The 19047-nt window shown below is 57.5% G+C and overlaps 1 protein-coding gene across 1 annotated transcript; it reads right to left on the bottom strand.

Moving 5' to 3' along the window:
- Positions 1–5167: 5167 nt before the first annotated feature.
- On the bottom strand, positions 5168–10654 carry LOC142015209 (serine protease 27-like). The gene is made up of 6 exons (XM_074998626.1): positions 10597–10654; positions 10248–10271; positions 8436–8598; positions 7748–8019; positions 5863–6032; positions 5168–5449 (listed from the first exon to the last, which is right to left on the bottom strand). Exons 1-6 carry the CDS (start codon positions 10652–10654, stop codon positions 5168–5170), a joined length of 969 nt encoding a protein of 322 aa, XP_074854727.1.
- Between the last annotated feature and the right edge of the window lie 8393 nt (positions 10655–19047).

Here is a 19047-nt window from a genome sequence, read left to right as displayed (position 1 = left end):
AGCAGCTGATCCCGGCAGCTCCCGCCCCGCCCCGCCCCGGGCAGCGCAGGCCCCCGGCTCGCAGCGGGCCACGGAGCAGCCCCGGCAGTCGGGGTGCAGGACCTGTGCCGCGGTGCGGTTCCGGCCTGTGGGGCTGGAGGGGACCTGGGGACGTCATCGAGCCCCGCCCCTCCCCTCCCCTCCCCAAGATGTTTCTGTTCGATCGATTTGCCCCGGACCCCCAACTGCCCCCTCCAGGGCTGAGCTCGCGCCCTGGGGTCAGCAGGCCAGTGGGGGACCGGAGCTGCGTCTGCATATGCACGCTACTTCGAAGTAGCGGCAGTAACTTCGAAATAGCGCCCGTCACGTCTACACGGCTGCGTCTACACATGCACGCTACTTCGAAGTAGCGGCAGTAAATTCGAAATAGCGCCCGACACGTCTACACGTGTTGGGCGCTATTTCGAAGTTGAAATCGACGTTAGGCGGCGAGACGTCGAAGTCGCTAACCCCATGAGCGGATGGGAATAGCGCCCTACTTCGACGTTCAACATCGAAGTAGGGACGTGTAGACGATCCGCGTCCCGCAACATCGAAATAGTGGGGTCCTCCATGGCGGCCATCAGCTGGGGGGTTGAGAGATACTCTCTCTCCAGCCCTTGCGGGGCTCTGTGGTCACCGTGGGCAGCAGCCCTTAGCCCAGGGCTTCTGGCTGCTGCTGCTGCAGCTGGGGGTCCGTGCTGCATATACAGGGTCTGCAACTAGTTGTTGGCTCTGTGTATCTTGCACTGTTTAATGAAAGTGTGTCTGGGAGGGGCCCTTTAAGGGAGCGACTTGCTGTTGAGTCCGCCCCGTGACCCTGTCTGCAGCTGTGCCTGGCTCCCTTATTTCGATGTGTGCTACTTTGGCGTGTAGACGTTCCCTCGCTGTGCCTATTTCGATGTTGGGCTGAGCAACGTCGAAGTTGAACATCGACGTTGCCAGCCCTGGAGGACGTGTAGACGTTATTCATCGAAATAGCCTATTTCGATGTCGCAACATCGAAATAAGCTATTTCGAAGTTGGGTGCACGTGTAGACGTAGCCCGGCTGAGCTACCCCCGGCGAGGGCCCCGGGCCTTGGCTGGAGGCTTTGGAAGGAGGCAGGACAGCGGCGCTCCGGGGCGGCTGAGACACAGCAGAGCCTGGCCCTTGGCTGGGAGCTGGAGCTTGGCACCCAGTCCCTACCCCTACCCCGACCCCTCCCTCAGCCCGGGAGCTCGCCGGCCCCTTCCACCCTCCCCAGGCATCTTTCTCATTTCTCCCAGCCTCCTAGGAGGGGACAGTGGGAGATCTCAGTTCGGTCCCAGCCCTCCTAACAGCACCACACACCATGGTCTGTCCAGCCTGCCCTTCAGTAGCCCCAGTGATGGAGACCCACCATCTCCCCAGGCAGTTTAAGAACATAAGAACGGCCATACTGGGTCAGACCAAAGGTCCATCCAGCCCAGCATCCCATCTGCCGACGGTGGCCAATGCCAGGTGCCCCAGAGAAGGAGAACAGAAGACAATGATCAAGTGATTTATCTCCTGCCATCCATCTCCTGCCCTTGTTCTAAAGGCCAGGGCACCATACTTTATCCCTGGCTAATAGCCGTTTATGGACCTAACCTGCAAAAATTTATCAAGCTCTTTTTTAAGCCCTAATACAGTCCTGGCCTTCACAGCCTCCTCGGGCAAGGAGTTCCACAGGTTGACTGTGCACTGTGTGAAGTTTACTCCAGGGTTTGACCCCCTTGAAGTTTCCTAGTGTCCAACCCAAACCTCCCTGGCTGCAGTTGAAGTCCTGTCATCAGAGGCCCAGGAGATCAATTTTTCCCCTTCCTTGTAACACCATCTTGTAACACCATCTTAGCTACCAGAGAACCACCATCGTGTGCCCCCCACCCCAGCTGTTTCTTCTCCAAAGTAACCAAGCAGAGCAGAAGAATTACTTTTTGCTTACCACACTCCTGTTAATTCAGGTCAGCAACCTCTCTGAGGCAGCAGGCTGAAATCTGACCACTGTATCGGTGGTGCTGTTAAAGTCACTAGTGGTCCTATTTGCAATAGCTTCGCTGATAAATCAATGAAGAGGCAGAGCTGTACTGTGTAGGTGGGAGTTGGTAGCAAGAGCTGGTCTTTTCTTAATCCACAGGCAGCCTGGCTGTATGCAAGCTTCCAGCTGCATGGGGGAGGAAGGGTGGGGCTGAGCTCCCACCCTGTGTGCTGGGGAAATTCATCCCATGTGCCACATGGGTGCTGGGGGTTGCTGACCCCTGGTCTAGCCCTTTGCAAAGTGGGCCTGGTTCTCACTGCCCCTGCTTCTTCCTGCAAATGGTTCCAGCATCACCCAGTGGGGGAGGACTCATCCCATTAAGTCCCTGATGGAAATTCCCCTGTTAGCCATGAATGACATTTTTGAGGGTTTGGGGATTGTAACGAACTCTTTGCAAACTTGCACAATGAAGAAGCTGAGGCATCTGGGTAATTATGGTCCTGATCGGCTGGTTGGTTGTTTTTTAATCCCTGGAAATTCTCCCCTTGAGAACCAGCCTTACCAGAGGAGTCCATGTCCTGCTGGAATGAGGGCCGCTGAAAAATCCCAGATCTTTGCACTTCTAGCAGCGGGGAGCACAGGCCTCTGGCTGCACTGAGGTGGGGAGATCACCCTGCATGCCCCCCAGTGCAGGAACCCAGCAGTGAGGCTGCCCCCGACACAGTGCAAGGGCCTGGCCCAGCCCCTCTGAGCCAGGCATTCCAGGCAGGCTCAGCCCAGTGAGAGCCAAGTGGGGAGGGATCCTGGTGTGGGGTGGGCTGTTCAGTGAGAGAACCAGATGCACAGGGGCTCATTGGGGGGTTCTGGGTGTAGGGGCAACGGGACTCTGGTTGGGCTGTGGGGAGATGGGGCTCGATGGGCTGGGGGCTCAGAGGGGTGGGGGGCCTGGGTGTGGGGGGTATTGGATGTGTCCAGATGCAGGGGAGCCGGGCTTGTCGGGGGGAGGGTTAGATGGGCCTGTTTAACAGGGGGCCGAGATGCTTCGTTCCCATCCCCTATGACTGCCCAAACCCCAGGGGCCGTAGCGGCACAGCGGGATAGAATGGCTGAGCGGTGGCCCCTGATGGCGCTGATCCGAGAACGCCTGTCCCACCGCTTGGGTGCTGGAGGGAGGAGATAGAGCAGACACAGGGAAAAGCCCTCTCTCTTTTCTGCTGCACAGACCTGGACAGGAGCCAGGAAAAGCAACTGAGCTCCCAGGTTCACCCATGGCAGTCCCACGAGACGTTCAGTGCTGAGGGGGTGAAACCCCTCCCTCCATGACTGCCCCTGGGCCTGCTCTGCCTGATTCCACTGCCGATCAGATAACCCCATTGCTCTTGCCTGGGTAATAAACCCTCTGGCCGTTTCTGAGCGGTTGGCTGAGTGTCGCCTTGGGCTCCTGGGACAGGAGCTGGAATCGTCTGGAGTCGTCGGTGCACGGCCCCCGCCGTCACTAAGTCCCACGGGCTGGGGTGGCAAGGGAGCCCACAGGGACTCCATATTTGCCACAGGTTGCCTACCAAAACTGCAACCTGTTGGGCTCTCTGCCCTGCCTTTGAATCTGCCCAAAGAGCGGGAGCCCCTCCAGCGGCGGGACAGGTTTCTGGGTGTAACCAGGCTCCAGGGGTTTTGATCCAACCAGGCTTCATTTACATACAGACAGGTATAGGGCTCCCCCCACCCCTTCCAAATCTGGAAGGGAACCACGTCTCCCTCTTCAACTGCAAACTAACATGTAATGCAGTAAACTCTCTTCTACCCGGCATTCTAGCATCTAGAGCTCTCCAGTCGCCGGCATCTTAACCACAAGTCCATTTTAGTTCCGTTTCCCGTAAGTACAGTTTAGTGAAAGCAAATCCAAATAAATGCAGGATGGATTTACACTGTGCAATACAACTGGCTGGTACCTAGAGCACCCTGTGTGCATTTTTGTTTGTTTCTTAATAAGAATATAATTGGAGATACATATCTCCTAGAACAGGAAGGGACCTTGGGAGGTCATCAAATCCAGACCCCTGCCCTCTTGGCAGGGCCAAGCACCATTCCTGGCATTGGTCTGCCTCAACTCTTAAATGGCCTCCTCAAGGATGTACCTCACAATCTCAGGTTTACCAGGCCAGTGCTCTAACCACTGAGCTACCCCTCTACCCTTATTTTCCTTTAGTGTTAGGCATTGCTAGGGACACCTTTCTGTGATCCAGAATATTTGCCTTCCTGTTAACCTCCCTGTCCTGGGGCTGCTGGATATGAAAGTGTTTAACTGTAGCCAGTCGTGGGGAAATTCTGCAGCTCGGGAATTTGAGGTCCTGGTAAAATTGCAGAATTCCCATGGGAGTAACAATCCTGAAGCAGCCACATTTCCTCACCATGTGTTCACGCAGACATTTCACAAGGCCAGTAAGAGCCACGGGGTGGTTAGCTTTCGAGAGAGCCTTTGCTCCAGACCCTCTTACCCTACAGCAATATGGAAGCCGGTCAGCCCACGGAGTTGGTTATCACAGGAGGTTCAGACCAGCAAACCTCAGCAGGGCCTTTGCAAAAGTAAAACCCACATCACAGCGCTCGGAAGAGACCTGGTTGTCTTCTCCCCACCTGGCCAATACAAGCTTTGCCTCCGCCCCTTGTTAGTTTGGTGGGTCTGTGCAGCTTGGGTCGAAACTGAGGCCGGCACACAGCCCGTGGCTTAGCATCAGTGTGTTTAACAACTCACTCAACACACCTGGTTTGAGCATATTTTAATGACGGTTGCGCGTATGTCCATAACTCCCTTGCGTTCCTGCTTCACCCACAGATTGGAAGGACCAGGAACTTATTGGCTTTCGGTGGACACTTCCCAAGGAACCCTGTAGCTCCAAAGTGGGTTTGACCCAGGAAAGCTCATTAGCTAATAAATAAAATGGTTAGTTTTTCAGGTGCTACAGGACACCTTGTTACTTGTGGAGCTGCGGCCCAGCCCAGCGACCCCCCTGAGTCTCTGAATGGCACAAGGAATGTTTTGCACAGCAGTTGTTGTCCTAAGGTGCAGGGTGTGAGCACCAGGGGCTGGTGTGAACAGGGAGAGGCTCTGTCTTCTCCAAGGGCGAGGGAGGGCTGGGGCGGGAGGGGGAGCCTGTCCAGGAGCGGAGGGGGCTCAGACGAGCAGTCGTAGCAGTGCCGGGAGGAGAAGGGCCCCGGAGAGGGTGGCGGAGAGACCAGCCTTGCTCGGAGATGCAGCGGTTGGGAAGCTCACTGCTGTGAAAGTCGCCCCCGGCACGTACTTCTGGATCCAGTCGTTGTAGGCATTGGGGCGGTTGTAGACACCGGGGTAACCAGGGAGAACACCGCCACTTGTTGTTACCAGGAACCAGCTAAAAATCCCAGCCAGGTACCAGGTCCCGCCCTCTTCACACACCAGGGGTCCCCCAAAGTCACCCTAGAGAACAGGGAAAATGGCATTTGAAGGGAGGGTCCAGCCACCACCGTCCACAAGGGCCGCGGAGGATTTTCCATCTCTCGATGGCTTCACGTCCCCCCACCCTGGCTGCCTTTCGGGGAGATGCTTTATCCAGACACACATCTTGGGGCTCGGTGGTGGGTAACCGGGTACAGCCATGGGCTGGGTCATACGGGCACCCGGCTGGATGGACTGAGGGACTGTGCTGGCTTTATACACTCAGGATATACCCTCAAGCCTAGAGTGTCTGCCTTAATACTGGGGAACGCACTCCAGCCCCCGTTGGGTGGGGTCCCCGACACACAGCACCAAGTTGATGGGAGCAATGAGGTCTGCAATACGCCAAAGGGGGGCAGGACAGGGGAGGCCCCGGATCTGTCAGAGCAGCTCACCCTGGTAGCGCCTTTGTAGCCTTCCTTGGGGCCGGCACACATCATGTCGTCCCTGACGTGGATGGAACCTGCCGGCTCTTTTAAGCCTTCACGGATGAGGTTGTTGCAGACGGTGGAGTCTACGACGGGCACCTCAGCCTGCTGTAGTGTGGACGGTTGGGATGTCCCGCCTGGAATGAGAGGCCCGAGGGCAGGTGACTCGTGTGGCTGGAGCATCAAAAACTGTCACATGAGGGAGCTGTAGGAAGCCCCCAGCTCCATGAGGGGGCCATGGAGGCCAGTGGGTTAGAGTGAGTGGACTGTGAGCCCGAACTTCCGGGTTCTCTCCTCGGCTCTAGGAGGGGGGATGGGATCCAGGACTCCTGGGTTCTAGCCCCACCTTTGGTGTTGAGGAAGGGGCAGTTGAACGCATGCGAAAGGCAAAGCTCCAGAGCTGCTCAGCTTTGCAGCCCTCAAATGATTTAGGAGCTGGATGTTATGGACAGGTGGGGTCAGGCTGTCACAGGGATTTGGGCACCCGGGGAAACCGGAAAGGAGGTGGGCACTTGAGCACAGCTGACAGGAGCCCCTCTGCACTCTTACGTGCCTAAAGCCCTGTGACATACAGGCTGGTCCAGCACACTTGAGAATTCTGAGCCTTGTCTACACACACTCTGCTCTGGTTAGAGCCTCAGGTTTAACGCTCAGAGCAGATTCTGCACAGCGCAAGGCCAGGGCTGTCTGTCTGTCTATCCATCCTGATACACCCCCTCTATCCACCCATCCAGATACACCCCACATCTACCTATCTGTCCCCACACACACCCTCTATCTATCTATGTTGTGCCAGTAATTGGCTCCCCTGGGTGAGCCGTAGCCAACAGAGGGCAAAGTTGCTTGACTGCACACCAGCCCGATGCTAAACCATGTCTGCAGACTCACCTGGGAGCAGCTACTCTTAGTGGAAGTTGAACTGGCTGTGAAAGGAGGTAGGTAATGGCTGACACAGCTTTACAGCACAATAAAAACAGCCCTCTGGCCTGCCGTACTGCGGTAACTAGATCGCATCTTAACCTCACACCGTAGATGGCTGCAGAAGTCGGTGAGTTGAACCGTCTCACGGCACCGGCGCATGTGCAAGTGCCTGTAACCGGGCTGGGCAGACTTGAGATCTGGGTTTTCGAAGCCGTTGCGATCGCTAACAGCAATGCTGGCTTCAAGATTTTTGAAAATCTCGGTCATTGAGCTTGTTGATCTCAGTCTCCGTTAATTAAGATTATTGAGAGGGAAGGGAATATTTGTCACCCAGTTCTGTGTGTACGGTGAGTTAAACACTTACCAACAGTAACCAACAAACATTGAACTGTCGAGGCCGATAAGAGCAGAGCTTTATATCTGTGCAGCTGTATAACCATGTACTGTACCTACACAAGGTGTCAAGTACTGGAGAGGTAGCCATGTTAGTCTGCGTCTGTAACAGGACCTGGCCCTGCAGATTTCCAAGCCCAGCATCTGATGAAGTGAGTCTGTGCTCACGAGAGCTCATGCTCAAAACTCTTCTGTTAGTCTATAAGGTGCCACAGGACCCTTCGTTGCTGTACCTACACAGTAACTCCTGACTTAAAGCTGTCCTGGTTAACATGGTTCTGTTATTAGGCTGCTGAGTTATTAGCGAACATATTTGTTTAAAGCTGCGCAATGTTCCCTTCTAGGCTGAATAGTCTCAGAGGGGTTGCTGGGTTAGTCTGTATCATCACAGAACAAAACAAGCAGTCCTGTAGCACCTTACAGACTAATGATATTATTTATTAGGTGACCATGTTATAGAAAGACCCACTTCTTCAGAGCTAGAGAATTACTAAGAGAAAAAACTGAGAGGCAAAAATAACCCCAGCTTCGTACTCACTTTGTGGGAGGAGGTTCCCCCAGCCTGTCACCCAGCAGGACTTCCCGTCTGGCACGCGGACAGAGGCTTGGAGCAGGCACACGGGGCTGATGGCTGACGTGAACGCAACCGGCTTCTCCAGCTCCACCAGCGCGATGTCGGCCTGTCCCGTCTGACTGTTGTAGCTAGGATGGGGGATGACTTGCTTCACCGCCGAGAAGGTGTGGTTGCGGGTCTGATCGAAAATCCGTTTCTCCCCCAGCTCCACCCGATACTCTGAACTGTTTACAGGCCTGAGCGCAAGAGAATCCGATTGGGGAACAATCGCATGGTGCTACTTGGGGGGTGGCTTGTACAGCTCTTAAATGCAGCCACCTCTGGGGTGGGGCAGATGGGACACAACTATATGTAATGCCACACAGGAACGCCGCAGCCAGTGCTGAGATACAGCCACCTCTATGACAGGGCAGCTGGGGAGCAGGGACACATAATACTGCATGGGGATGGCTCACCCAGCAATGAGATGCAGCCACCTCTACCACAGGGCAGCTGGGGGGCAGCCACACATAACACTGCATGGCCCTGAGACCCAGCCACCTCTGGGTGGAGCAGTTTGGGAACCCTCATACAGTGGCACTGCCCAGGGAGGTGGGGCAAGGCAAAAGGGCACCTCCTCAGAGCGGCTGGAGTCCCAGCCTGGGGTACTCACTGAGCAAAGCACTGAGCCACAGACAGCACCCAGCTGGCCGAGATGAGCACACCGCTGCAGTAAGAAGAGCCCCCTTTCTGCACACTGACGTGCCAGGGCCAGGCCCCGTCCTGGGCGGACTGTCCGTTCAAGATGCGCCCTGAGACGCTCTGCTTGCCACAGCCTGGGAAGGAGCCAGGGAACGTGCGTCAGCCCCGGGCCAGGCAGCTCCCGGGGTGAAAGTAAGAAAGTCAAAGCACCCCCCCAAGAGAGCTCCTCTTTCCCTCGTTCGGCCAGGGCTAGACGCTGAGTCCTGGCTCCCAGCCGTGCACTGGGCCCACAGGTCTAGGGCAGGTAGTGCTGGTGCTTTGATCTGGGCACCTTGCCTGGCTTGTTCCAACTCCCACCAGCACCGCGCTGCTTTCTGGGGTGACTGGCGGGTCTGGATCTCACCACTACCTGCTGCTCCCAGCAGGAGGCAGCCCTGCCCGTGCCCACCGGGGGAATCCTCCCATCTGCCAGCTGCCGCCAGCCCTGGCGCTCCACGAGCCCTGCTCCGCCCCCTGCAGGCTGGCGGCTTACACACCCGACTCCGTTACACCCCAGGGCCCTGCCCTCGTCTCCGGCACAGCAATCCGCCGCCTCCACCAAAACAGTGCACCCTGCTCCCGGCTGTGCGCTCAGCTCTACCCTCTCCCGAGCACCCGCACGTCGCGTGGGCTGCAGGGATTTAGCAGCGGCTGAGACAGAGACCCCGAAAAAGGGGCGAGGAGCAGGGCTTCGAAAGAGGAAGTTGGGGGGAAGGAAAACTAAAGCCCTCTCCAGCCTGTAGCTGGTAGCAAGGGGCTGCCCCGTCCCACAGGGAGTTTCTCACCCAGTGGTTCCTCCTTCCAGCTCTTCTCCTGCCCACAAAGCCAGGGCCCACCACTCACACGCCCCCCACCCCTGTGTGATGGGTAGCCCTCTGGACCACTCATCTAGCACCTCTGAGCCTGGGGAAGGGCCCCATACAATCATGGAATCCAAGGGCTGGAAGGGTCTTCGGGAGGTCATCAAGTCCAGACCCCTGCTCAAAGCAGGACCAAACCGAACTGAGCCATCCCAGCCAGGACCTTGTCAAGCCGGGACTTAAAAACCTCCAGGGATGGGGAATCCACCACCTCTCTAGGCAACACATTCCAGTGCTTCACCACCCTCCTGGGGAAGGAGTTTTTCCTAATATCCAAACACTCCCACCCCCGCCCTCTGTAGCTTGAGACCATGTTGTTAGGGATAGGGTCATCCTGGAGCTGAGGTTGATGTGGGCATAGGGTTATGGTTATCTGGGCTCAGTTTAGGCTTATCACAGGGTTCCAGGTTTCATGGCTGTGGGGCTATCACTGGGGGGATGGATGGGGGGATAACAAAGAGGAGTAGAAATGAAAAGAAGAGAAACCTGCCCCCCCTGACATCACAGGGCTAATTCCCATCCCATTCATGGGACTTAAACGTCCAAGTATTTGTGCAGGCCAATGAAAGGACCCCAGGCCGCCTCAGCAAAGCTTGAGCCCAGCCTCTCTGCCCCAGGGCGAAAGCAGGCAAGCTCCCCATTTCACATCAGCCCCGTGAGAACCCTTCTGCTGTAGCTGACTTCATGAGACGCTTCACCTTACAGTAATATTCCTTTGCCCTGCCTCCCACTCAGATGACACCACCGGTTTCCTCCTACTCTAACCACTAGACCCCACTTCCCTCCCCCAGCTGGGTTAGGACTGAGGAGTCCTGTCTCCCAGCTTCATTCTCATGCCTCATGCCCAGGTGGGTCATTCTGGCATTTTGCCTGGGGTGTCTTACCTGTTTGAGTCTGGCCCTGGGTACCTAGGGAGAGAAGAGAGAAGAGAAAGTTATTGGGATGTCAGGGTTCCAGGTGCCACTTCCCCTCCTGCAATAGCACCTGTTAAACATCTTAGCAGAGTCGCCCTTCAGCTCACCATCACTAGGGTCCAGAGTTAACAGTCCCATTGAGCTGCATGAGGTGGCTCAGGACTGAACCCAGAAGTCCATGCTAGTTGGGCAGGAATCTCTACAGAAGGTGAAGGTCCTGGATCTTCCTGTCATCTTCTGGTCCGGTTCCCCACCAGCCCATTCCCCGCCCCACGGCAAGAAGGGGCCAGTCTCCCCCCTCCCAGCACCCCGCACTCACCCTGCACCAGGCTCACCACCAGCAGGGCTACGGCCAGCGGGCCGCAGAGATATCCCATGACGCTGCCTCTCCTGGTGCTGTGTCACCCAAACCCCCGGCCTGCTTCGCTCCAACCCCAGAGCAGCTGGGGAACGAGCTCCCTGGGGCAGGTTTTATAGGCATGGCTCCTGCCTCTGCCCCCCCGGGGCTGCAGGGAGCAGACAGGAGCACGCCCCATGAGGCGCACCAGGAGACAAAGGTGCTTACTTCAGCACTGAGCAGGGCAGGGCCCTCCGCCCGCTGCTCGGCCTGGCATCGCCCCAAGAGTGCAAAGGGCCAACACTGACGGGGTTTTCCCATCCACGTGTCATCAGCAGGCAAGGAAGTCACAAGCAGCGTGGCGAGGACTGCGCCCCGGCCCAGCTCAGCCGCAGCGGGGGAGGGTCTCCGGAGGCTCAGGGGGTCTGAGGGGAGAAGGCACAAGGGGGGCGGCGAATCCAGGGGGCTCCAAACAAGATCCCTTTTTGAATTCAAGATCAACCCAGCATCTACGCCGCCCCTTGCCCAAGGCCCCGCCCCCTCAAGGCCACGCCCCTTCCTGAGGCCACGCCCCTTCTCATGGTCATGCCCTGCCCACTCCTTCCCCGACCCTCACTCACATTCACCAGGCTGCGGCAGGGGCTGAGGTGCAGGGGGGGTGGTCTCTGGGCTGGGCCTGGAGCAGGGGTCAGGGGGCAGGTGCAAGCTGGGGGGGGGGGAGTTCGGGTGCAGGGAGGTCAGATGGTCATGAAACCCCCTCAGAGAGTTCATGAGTTGGAGCTTCATTCGTGGGTTCTGGATTAACCCTTCAGGGACTGGCGCACATCGGGGGGATGTTCTCAGCTGTGGAGTGAGCATGGGCTGAGTCGGGGCCAGGGCGTCGGGGTGCAAGAGAGGGGGAGGGGTGCAGGCTCTGGGAGGGGTTGGGGTAGAGGACGAGGTACTAGGATGAGGCAGGGGGCTGGGGTGCAGGAGGGGGCTCTGGCCCAGACAGGGGAGCTGAGGTGCAGGTCTCCAGGCCGGGGCAGGAAGCTGGGGTGCAGGAGAGAGGGAGGGGTGCAGGCTCTGGGTGGGGTTGGGGTGCAGGTCTCCAGGCCAGGGCAGGAGGTTGGGGTACAGGAGAGAGGGAGGGGTGCAGGCTCTGGGTGGGGTTGGGGTGCAGGTCTCCAGGCCAGGGCAGGAAGTTGGGGTGCAGGAGAGAGGGAGGGGTGCAGACTCTGGGAAGGGTTGGGGTGCAGGTCTCCAGGCCGGGGCAGGAGGTTGGGGTGCAGGAGACGGGGAGGGGTGCCAGCTCTGGGTGGGGTTGGGGTGCAGGTCTCCAGGCTGCGGCAGGAGGTTGCGGTGCAGGAGAGAGGGAGGGGTGCAGGCTCTGGGTGGGGTTGGGGTGCAGGTCTCCAGGCCAGGGCAGGAAGTTGGGGTGCAGGAGAGAGGGAGGGGTGCAGACTCTGGGAAGGGTTGGGGTGCAGGTCTCCAGGCCGGGGCAGGAGGTTGGGGTGCAGGAGACGGGGAGGGGTGCCAGCTCTGGGTGGGGTTGGGGTGCAGGTCTCCAGGCTGCGGCAGGAGGTTGGGGTGCAGGAGAGAGGGAGGTGTGCAGGGTCTGGGAAGGGTTGGGGTGCAGGTCTCCAGGCTGGGGCAGGAGGTTGGGGTGCAGGAGAGAGGGAGGTGTGCAGGCTCTGGGAAGGGTTGGGGTGCAGATCTCCAGGCCGGGGCAGGAAGTTGGGGTGCAGGAGAGGGGGAGGGGTGCCAGCTCTGGGTGGGGTTGGGGTGCAGGTCTCCAGGCTGCGGCAGGAGGTTGGGGTGCAGGAGAGAGGGAGGGGTGCAGGCTCTGGGTGGGGCTGGGGTGCAGGTCTCCAGGCTGCGGCAGGAGGTTGGGGTGCAGGAGAGAGGGAAGGGTGCAGGCTCTGGGTGGGGCTGGGGTGCAGGTCTCCAGGCCAGGGCAGGAAGTTGGGGTGCAGGAGAGAGGGAGGGGTGCAGGCTCTGGGTGGGGTTGGGGTGCAGGTCTCCAGGCCGGGGCAGGAGGTTGGGGTGCAGGAGAGGGGGAGGGGTGCAGGCTCTGGGTGGGGTTGGGGTGCAGGTCTCCAGGCCGGGGCAGGAAGTTGGGGTGCAGGAGAGAGGGAGGGGTGCCAGCTCTGGGTGGGGTTGGGGTGCAGGTCTCCAGGCTGCGGCAGGAGGTTGGGGTGCAGGAGAGAGGGAGGGGTGCAGACTCTGAGAGGGGCTGGGGTGCAGGTCTCCAGGCCGGGGCAGGAGGTTGGGGTGCAGGAGAAGGTGTCACGGGACAGCAGAGGGGTCAGGTAGGCTGCCTGCCCTGGCCCGACCCCACCCCCAGGTCCAGGCCCAGGGGAGCTGGGGGACAGACGGTGCTGGGCCCAGGTAAGGGCATGGAGCCACCTCCCGCTCCCCCAGGGGCTCAGAGACGGGGCAGCAGCCAGCGCTTCCAGGCGCCGCGTGGGGCCCAGGCAGGCAGGCGGCTGGAGATCACAATCGGCTGCCCAAGACTCCAGGTTTGACCAGTCGATCGCCGGGGCCCAGCTGGTGGCCATCGCTCCGGCTGGTGTAACATGGAGCAGAGAACTGCCGCCAGTCACTCCTCGAGCAGCGCTGTCGGGAAACCAGCCCGCCTGGCTTTGGGAGCTGTCAGGGATGGGGAACCGCCACCCTCCCCCCCAGCCCCTGGGGGCCTGCGACAAGGGCCAAATCCTGTCAGTGTGAAGCATTTACACCATCTTCCCATCCGGAAGCAGTCTTGCTTCCGCCTCCAGCTGCTGGAGCAGGTGGCCCTTCTGCCGGGCCGAAGAGCCGCGCGTTCAACGTGTGTTCCCCTGGGTATTTCTCGACCGTAATCAAATCACCCCTAAAGCGTCTCTTTGGGGTGTCCTTTGCACCCCCGGGGCCCTACGCTGCACCGCTGAGCTGGTGTTCCCACACCCCACGGGGCTGCGGGGATCAGTTCGTTGGGATGTGATTTTTACAGTCTCCAGAAACACACCAATGAATGTTGCACTCGGGTCCTGTCGACTGACACAGGAAGTTTGGGAGCCAACAGTATGTCCCTGGGGTGGGCCGATGCCTGTTACGTGGCCTCGTTACCACCTGAGTGGCTCTTTCACAGGTTCTGCCAACAGCTCCGGCCGGCTTTGTCACCAGTAAGTTAACTAGCTCCTCCCCAGAGGAAGGGAAGCCCCAGCACAGGGGCCGGAAGAGGCGGATGGTGGGACACTAAGACCCAGCGGTGCCCTGAATTTTCGGGTGCCCTATGCAGCGGCGTATTCTGCATAGTGGTAAGACCAGCCCTGTACCTCTTTCTTAAGTTATGTTGACTGAGCTCCTTGGACTTATCTCAGAATCACAGAACCCCAGGGCTGGAAGGGACCTCAAGAGGTCATCTAGTCCAGCCCCCTGCTTCAAGCAGGATCAACCCCCACTAAGTCATCCCAGCCAGGACCTTGTCCAGCTGGGACTTAAAAACCTCTAGGGATGGAGAATCCACCACCTCTCCAGGCAACACATTCCAGTGCTTCACCACCCGCCTGGGGAAGGAGTTTTTCCTAATATCCAACCTGCACCTCCCCTTCTGCAACTTCAGACCATTGCTCCTTGTTCTGCCATCTGACACCACTGAGGACAGTTTCTCGCCCTCCTCCTTAGAGCTCCCCTGCAGGAAGTTGAAGGCTGCTATTAAATCACCCCTCAGTCTTCTCTTCTGTAAACTAAACAAGCCCAAATCCCTCAGCCTCTCCTCATAGGTCTTGTGCTCCACCCCCTTAATCATTTTGTTGCCCTTCCCTGAACCTGCTCCAGCAAATCCACATCCTTTTTATACCGGGGGGCCCAAAACTGGACACAATATTCCAGTTGTGGCCTCACCAGTGCCGAATAAAGAGGAATAGCTACTTCTCTAGATCTGCTCGAAATGCTCCTCCAAATGCACCCTCGTATGCCGTTAGCCTTCTTGGCGACAAGGGCACACTGTTTACTCACCCCGATACAGCCAGTTTTCTAATCCCCCTCCCCAGCTTTCCTCTGCGCCCATGGCCCTTCTGACGGGCACACGCCAGCACTGCCCACGCATGGCCATGGCGGTCGCACCAGGGCTGAGCATTAAGGTAGCCAGTGTCTCGTCTCCTACTTTGGACCCTGGTTTTCAGGCCTCCCAGGCCGGAGTTGGCTCTTTGGGCCTCAGCAAGCCAGGGGTGATATTGCACTTCTGTCCCAGTCATTGCTGCAAATGTTAAATCGTGTCAGGCAACAACAGCTCCCCATGGGATCCCACCGGACAGAGCCTCGCCAGGCTCCCCACAGTTACCCAATTTGCAGTCCAGCGTCCGGGGCCGTGAGAATTTTGGATCACTCTAGAGCAGGGCGGGCAGCACGCCCCTCACGGGCTGGACACGGTTGGCCAGGGTTAACCCCGGTGGCCCTGCCGGGGGCTAACCCTGCAGCCCATGGGCTGCCGAGTCCCACACCCCCAGTGTTTTAATCATAATGTGGTTTGGTACCAAGAGACACATCTGGCGGGAGTTTACAGATATGCCACCAGCAGCGTTTCTCATATCGGGTTTGGAATCTCACCCAAAAAGGTAGAGACACAAGCTGGGGAGGACGCTTCTCTTATGGCACAGCTTCTGGCCGTGAGAGCGACTCGCTGTTGAGCTCACACCAGGATCTTTTGCAGGGCTGGGAACTTTCTTAAAGCACCACCGCTAAATACCAGCCGGAACAGTTTGGTATGTGTCAAGCAAAGCCTCTGGCCAGCCCAGCGTGAGGTACGCGTGATTACGGTCTGTGTAACTATTAAGCTTTGTAACAGGAGCTTTGTTGTAAGGATTTCGCTTGGTGCTATAGAGTTATTTTTGGTTTCATAAGCTTTGTTGTGCAGCAGCTGCCTGTACTTCTCTTCCAAACCAGGTTGGTTTGTTAGCCAGCACAGCCTGACGCGGATGGATAAGCTCTGGAAAAGCAAAGCCATTAGCTTAGGAATGAAAGTGAGTGATTAGGGTGAGTGTGGTTCCTAGTGGCTAAAGCAAGGGGCGGGATGTTAGGTGGCCCTGGGTTCAAGCCCTGCCCCCCTGGGTGTTAGCCCTCCCAAGGAGGAGGGTGAGAGTGTAGCCTAGGGTTAAAGCAATGGGGTGGGAGCTGGGTGATTCTGGACTCAAGCCCCACCCTGCCTTAGGACCGGCGGGAGGGCTGGCTCAGTGGTTAGAGCATTGGCCTGCTAAACCTCAGGGTTGTAAGCTCCATCCTTGAGAGGACCGTGTGGGGCAAATGGATCTTAAAACAAATCTGTCAGGGATGGTGATAAATCCTGCTGTGAGAGCAGCAGACTGGACTTGATGACTTCTGAAGGCCCCTTCCAGCTCTGTGAGAGAGCTGTATCTCCATATTGGAAAAAAAAGTGTGTATTCCGCAGCATGTTGTACGGATGTGAGATGGGTGATAACGAGCGATTCAATGAGAAGAACATTGGCCTTCAAGAGGAGTTGTCATAGAAAGCTCCTGAGAACAGGATGGATGCAGAAGGTCACCACCAAGGAATTATACAGGCAGATACAGCTGAAAGAAAGCCTACTGCAGAAGGTCATACAACAGATGTTACAGATATTCAGGAATATTTGCAGAATGAACAATGAATGAAAAATCAAGACCCTGGTATTCGGCATAATGGACGGTTCAAAGAGGCGAGGCAGACCCCACGGTGAGCGGGTAGATGATAGAGTAGATTGGTGCGGAGCTAGTCTGCAGAAACTGAGCCATTCTGCACTGGACAGGGAAAGCTGGAAGGAAATAGCGAGGGAGGCGTCAGACACCAACGGGTGCTGAGCCCACAGCTGTTGATGATGATAACAGCCTTTTGCCTCTGCTCTGGCTTTTTAGGCACCTTGTAAGGTGTTCTTAAATGATTCCCAACTGTCACTTTTTTCTGATTAAATTCTGCCTCCTGTTGAGCGTTGTTAAACTGGCTGAACGTGCTCTGGAATGTGGTGAGCTCATCCTCACTCGTCTCTATGGAGCATCAGCCTTTAGTTCCGTGATCGGCTTGTCGTTATCGCTCAGTACAAGGTCTAACCCAGAATTTCCTGCGCTCTCCACAACACTTCATGAGTTAGCAAACTGTCCTCTCTTGTATTTAGACCATCCAAGGGTGTTTTAGCCCCGGTGACAGGCAGTCCATAGCAGAGGTTACCTAGGCTGAAATCTTCCATGTCCACAGCGCTGTCTTCCCCACACGTTGGAGGCTGGTCTGTAAGGATCCCAGCATCCTGCTCCCTAGAGTGGTTTGAGAGTTGGTGGCAGACACCAGCCAATGCCATATCTTCTCCCTCCTCTGATTTGAAAGGACTTCGCTCCATAAACATCCAAAATAATTTTCTTCCACCCATGGCAAGAGGGAGCAGCCGTGTTAGTCTGTACCTTCACAAATATCAAGCAGGGCCTTCATGACGGTGCCCCTTCCCCCTTTGCCCAGGGCATCCTTCTTCGGGTGATTTGAATGTCACTACGGCGTCCCTTCCGGCTTCAGGAACTCAGAAGAAGACTGAGCAGGACCACGATAACAGCTTCCCATGCTTAAAAGAGCATTACAAGGAAAAATGGTTCTCCTTAACCTCTGGTGATAGGACAAGGAGCAATGAGCTTAAATTGCAGTGAGGGAGGTTACATTGGAGAACAGGAAAGATTTGCTGTTTGTCAGGGAGGCAAAGCACGGGGATGAACTGCCTGGGGAGATTTTGTAGACAGACACTTGTCAGGGAAGGACTAGATGGTGTTGTCATAACCACCCACAAGTGGCTTGAACCTGGGATCTCCAGAACTTAGCACAGGAGCCTCTGCAGAGGGAGCTGAAAGCCAGCTGCTAAGCCTGCAGAGGCGACTCTGTCGTTCTCTGTGCAAGCCACATAGGTGCCGCTCCATGGGCCAGTGACCCACCCCCAGAAGTGTGCGGGTTACACCTGGTCCTGCCATGAGGGCAGGGGCTGGACTTGCTGCCCTGTCATGGTCCCTTCCAGTCCTCGCAATCTGGGATGGCAGAGTTCCAGTCTCCCTTGTTTATGACACAGGCTCCTCGCACTGGTGGCCTGGCAACTGGAGGATTTTGTCTCGTGGAAATGACAGGGCGGAGGGGGGGAATCGGAGCTGGCTGCTGGGAGGGGCGAAGGCTCTTACCTCTAGTCAGATGGAGAGAGTGACAGGCAGAGCCGAAGCAGGGGGCTGGCCGGAACTTGGCTGGGCTCAGAGCTCCTCAGCGTGGATGGGGTGTGTTTCTACGGGGGTACACGCCTGCACAGGCCTCTGTGCGCTGAGCTTTCGTTCTGCACGTGGATGGAAAGCGGTAGAGGGAACATTGTCTCAGAGAGCTGCACAGCCCTGGGGAAAGAGCTGGAGGGGACGACTCTGGCCCCCAGGGGGAGGGCACTGCTCTGCCCCCAGGGAGCAGGCATAGGCGGGATGAGCTGACCCTGCCCTGGGTACAGGCCTGGCTGGCCATAAGTCACTTGCCTGAGTGGCCATGCCTGGGAAGGGGACTGGAGCGGGAGCTGTGAATAGCAGCGCTCCAGCGCTGGGGGGAGGGAGGAACGAGGGCATGCGGGGCCTGCCCCAGAGCATGAGAGATGCATGGGGAGGGGGCAGCCAGGGGGCCCTGTCCTGCAAATGGAGCTGCAGGCGGCCCACCACAGCCTCCTCTGGCTGCAGGTCTTGAGTCACTGCTGCCTCCAGGCGAGGTGGGTGGGGCTGGGCGTCTGGGACCTCAGGGCCTGGGTCTCCACTCCTGGCACCTCTGGGCTCCCGCTGCCACCCTCACTCCCAGCCGGGCCTGGATCTCCACCTTCCGCTGGAGATAGTCAGCTGCGTCCTCGGCCCCCGAGGTGCACCAGGCCTCCCGGGCCTCCCCCACACAAAAGGGCACATGCTCCAGCTCTCTGGTCCCAGGCCAGACTCCGGGTGTCTGAATTAACCCACCTGCCTCAACTGAGTTCTAGGAAGTTCTTAATCAAGCCCCTGGCTTTTAATTAAGCTGGAGCGACTGCCATTTGGTTGCCCAGGCAACCCGCAGTTGTTACGCTTCAGAGCCATAATCTTTTATAACTTTCCGAGCATCGTCCCGCTTGCCCCCGTCAGACCCCTCTGGCATTATTTCCTGGTGAATTCAAACTGGGAATGGGTCAGGTCATCCTCACCTACCCCAGGGTAACCATTAACTTTTGTTTCGGTGAGCCTTAGCTCTTTATCAGGCGTGGGAGGCTCTGACAGAGATAGGACACAGAACGGCAGAGGCTGTAAATCCAGCCAGGCAACTGACTTAGAGTCAACCATTAAAGACCTACTAGTAGATAATGGTTGCTTCGTGCCTTTGCATACCTATTATTAGAGATGGTCGCTGCATACTGCTAATTCTCTGACCCACTTAGACCAGCTGTGACTGCGTAACACCATCGT

The sequence above is a fragment of the Carettochelys insculpta genome, chromosome 6, assembly GCF_033958435.1.
Source record: "Carettochelys insculpta isolate YL-2023 chromosome 6, ASM3395843v1, whole genome shotgun sequence".
In the NCBI taxonomy this organism is placed as follows: Eukaryota; Metazoa; Chordata; order Testudines; family Carettochelyidae; genus Carettochelys; species Carettochelys insculpta.
Note: the sequence above shows the minus strand (reverse complement) of the source record. Positions and strands in the feature narration are given on the sequence as shown.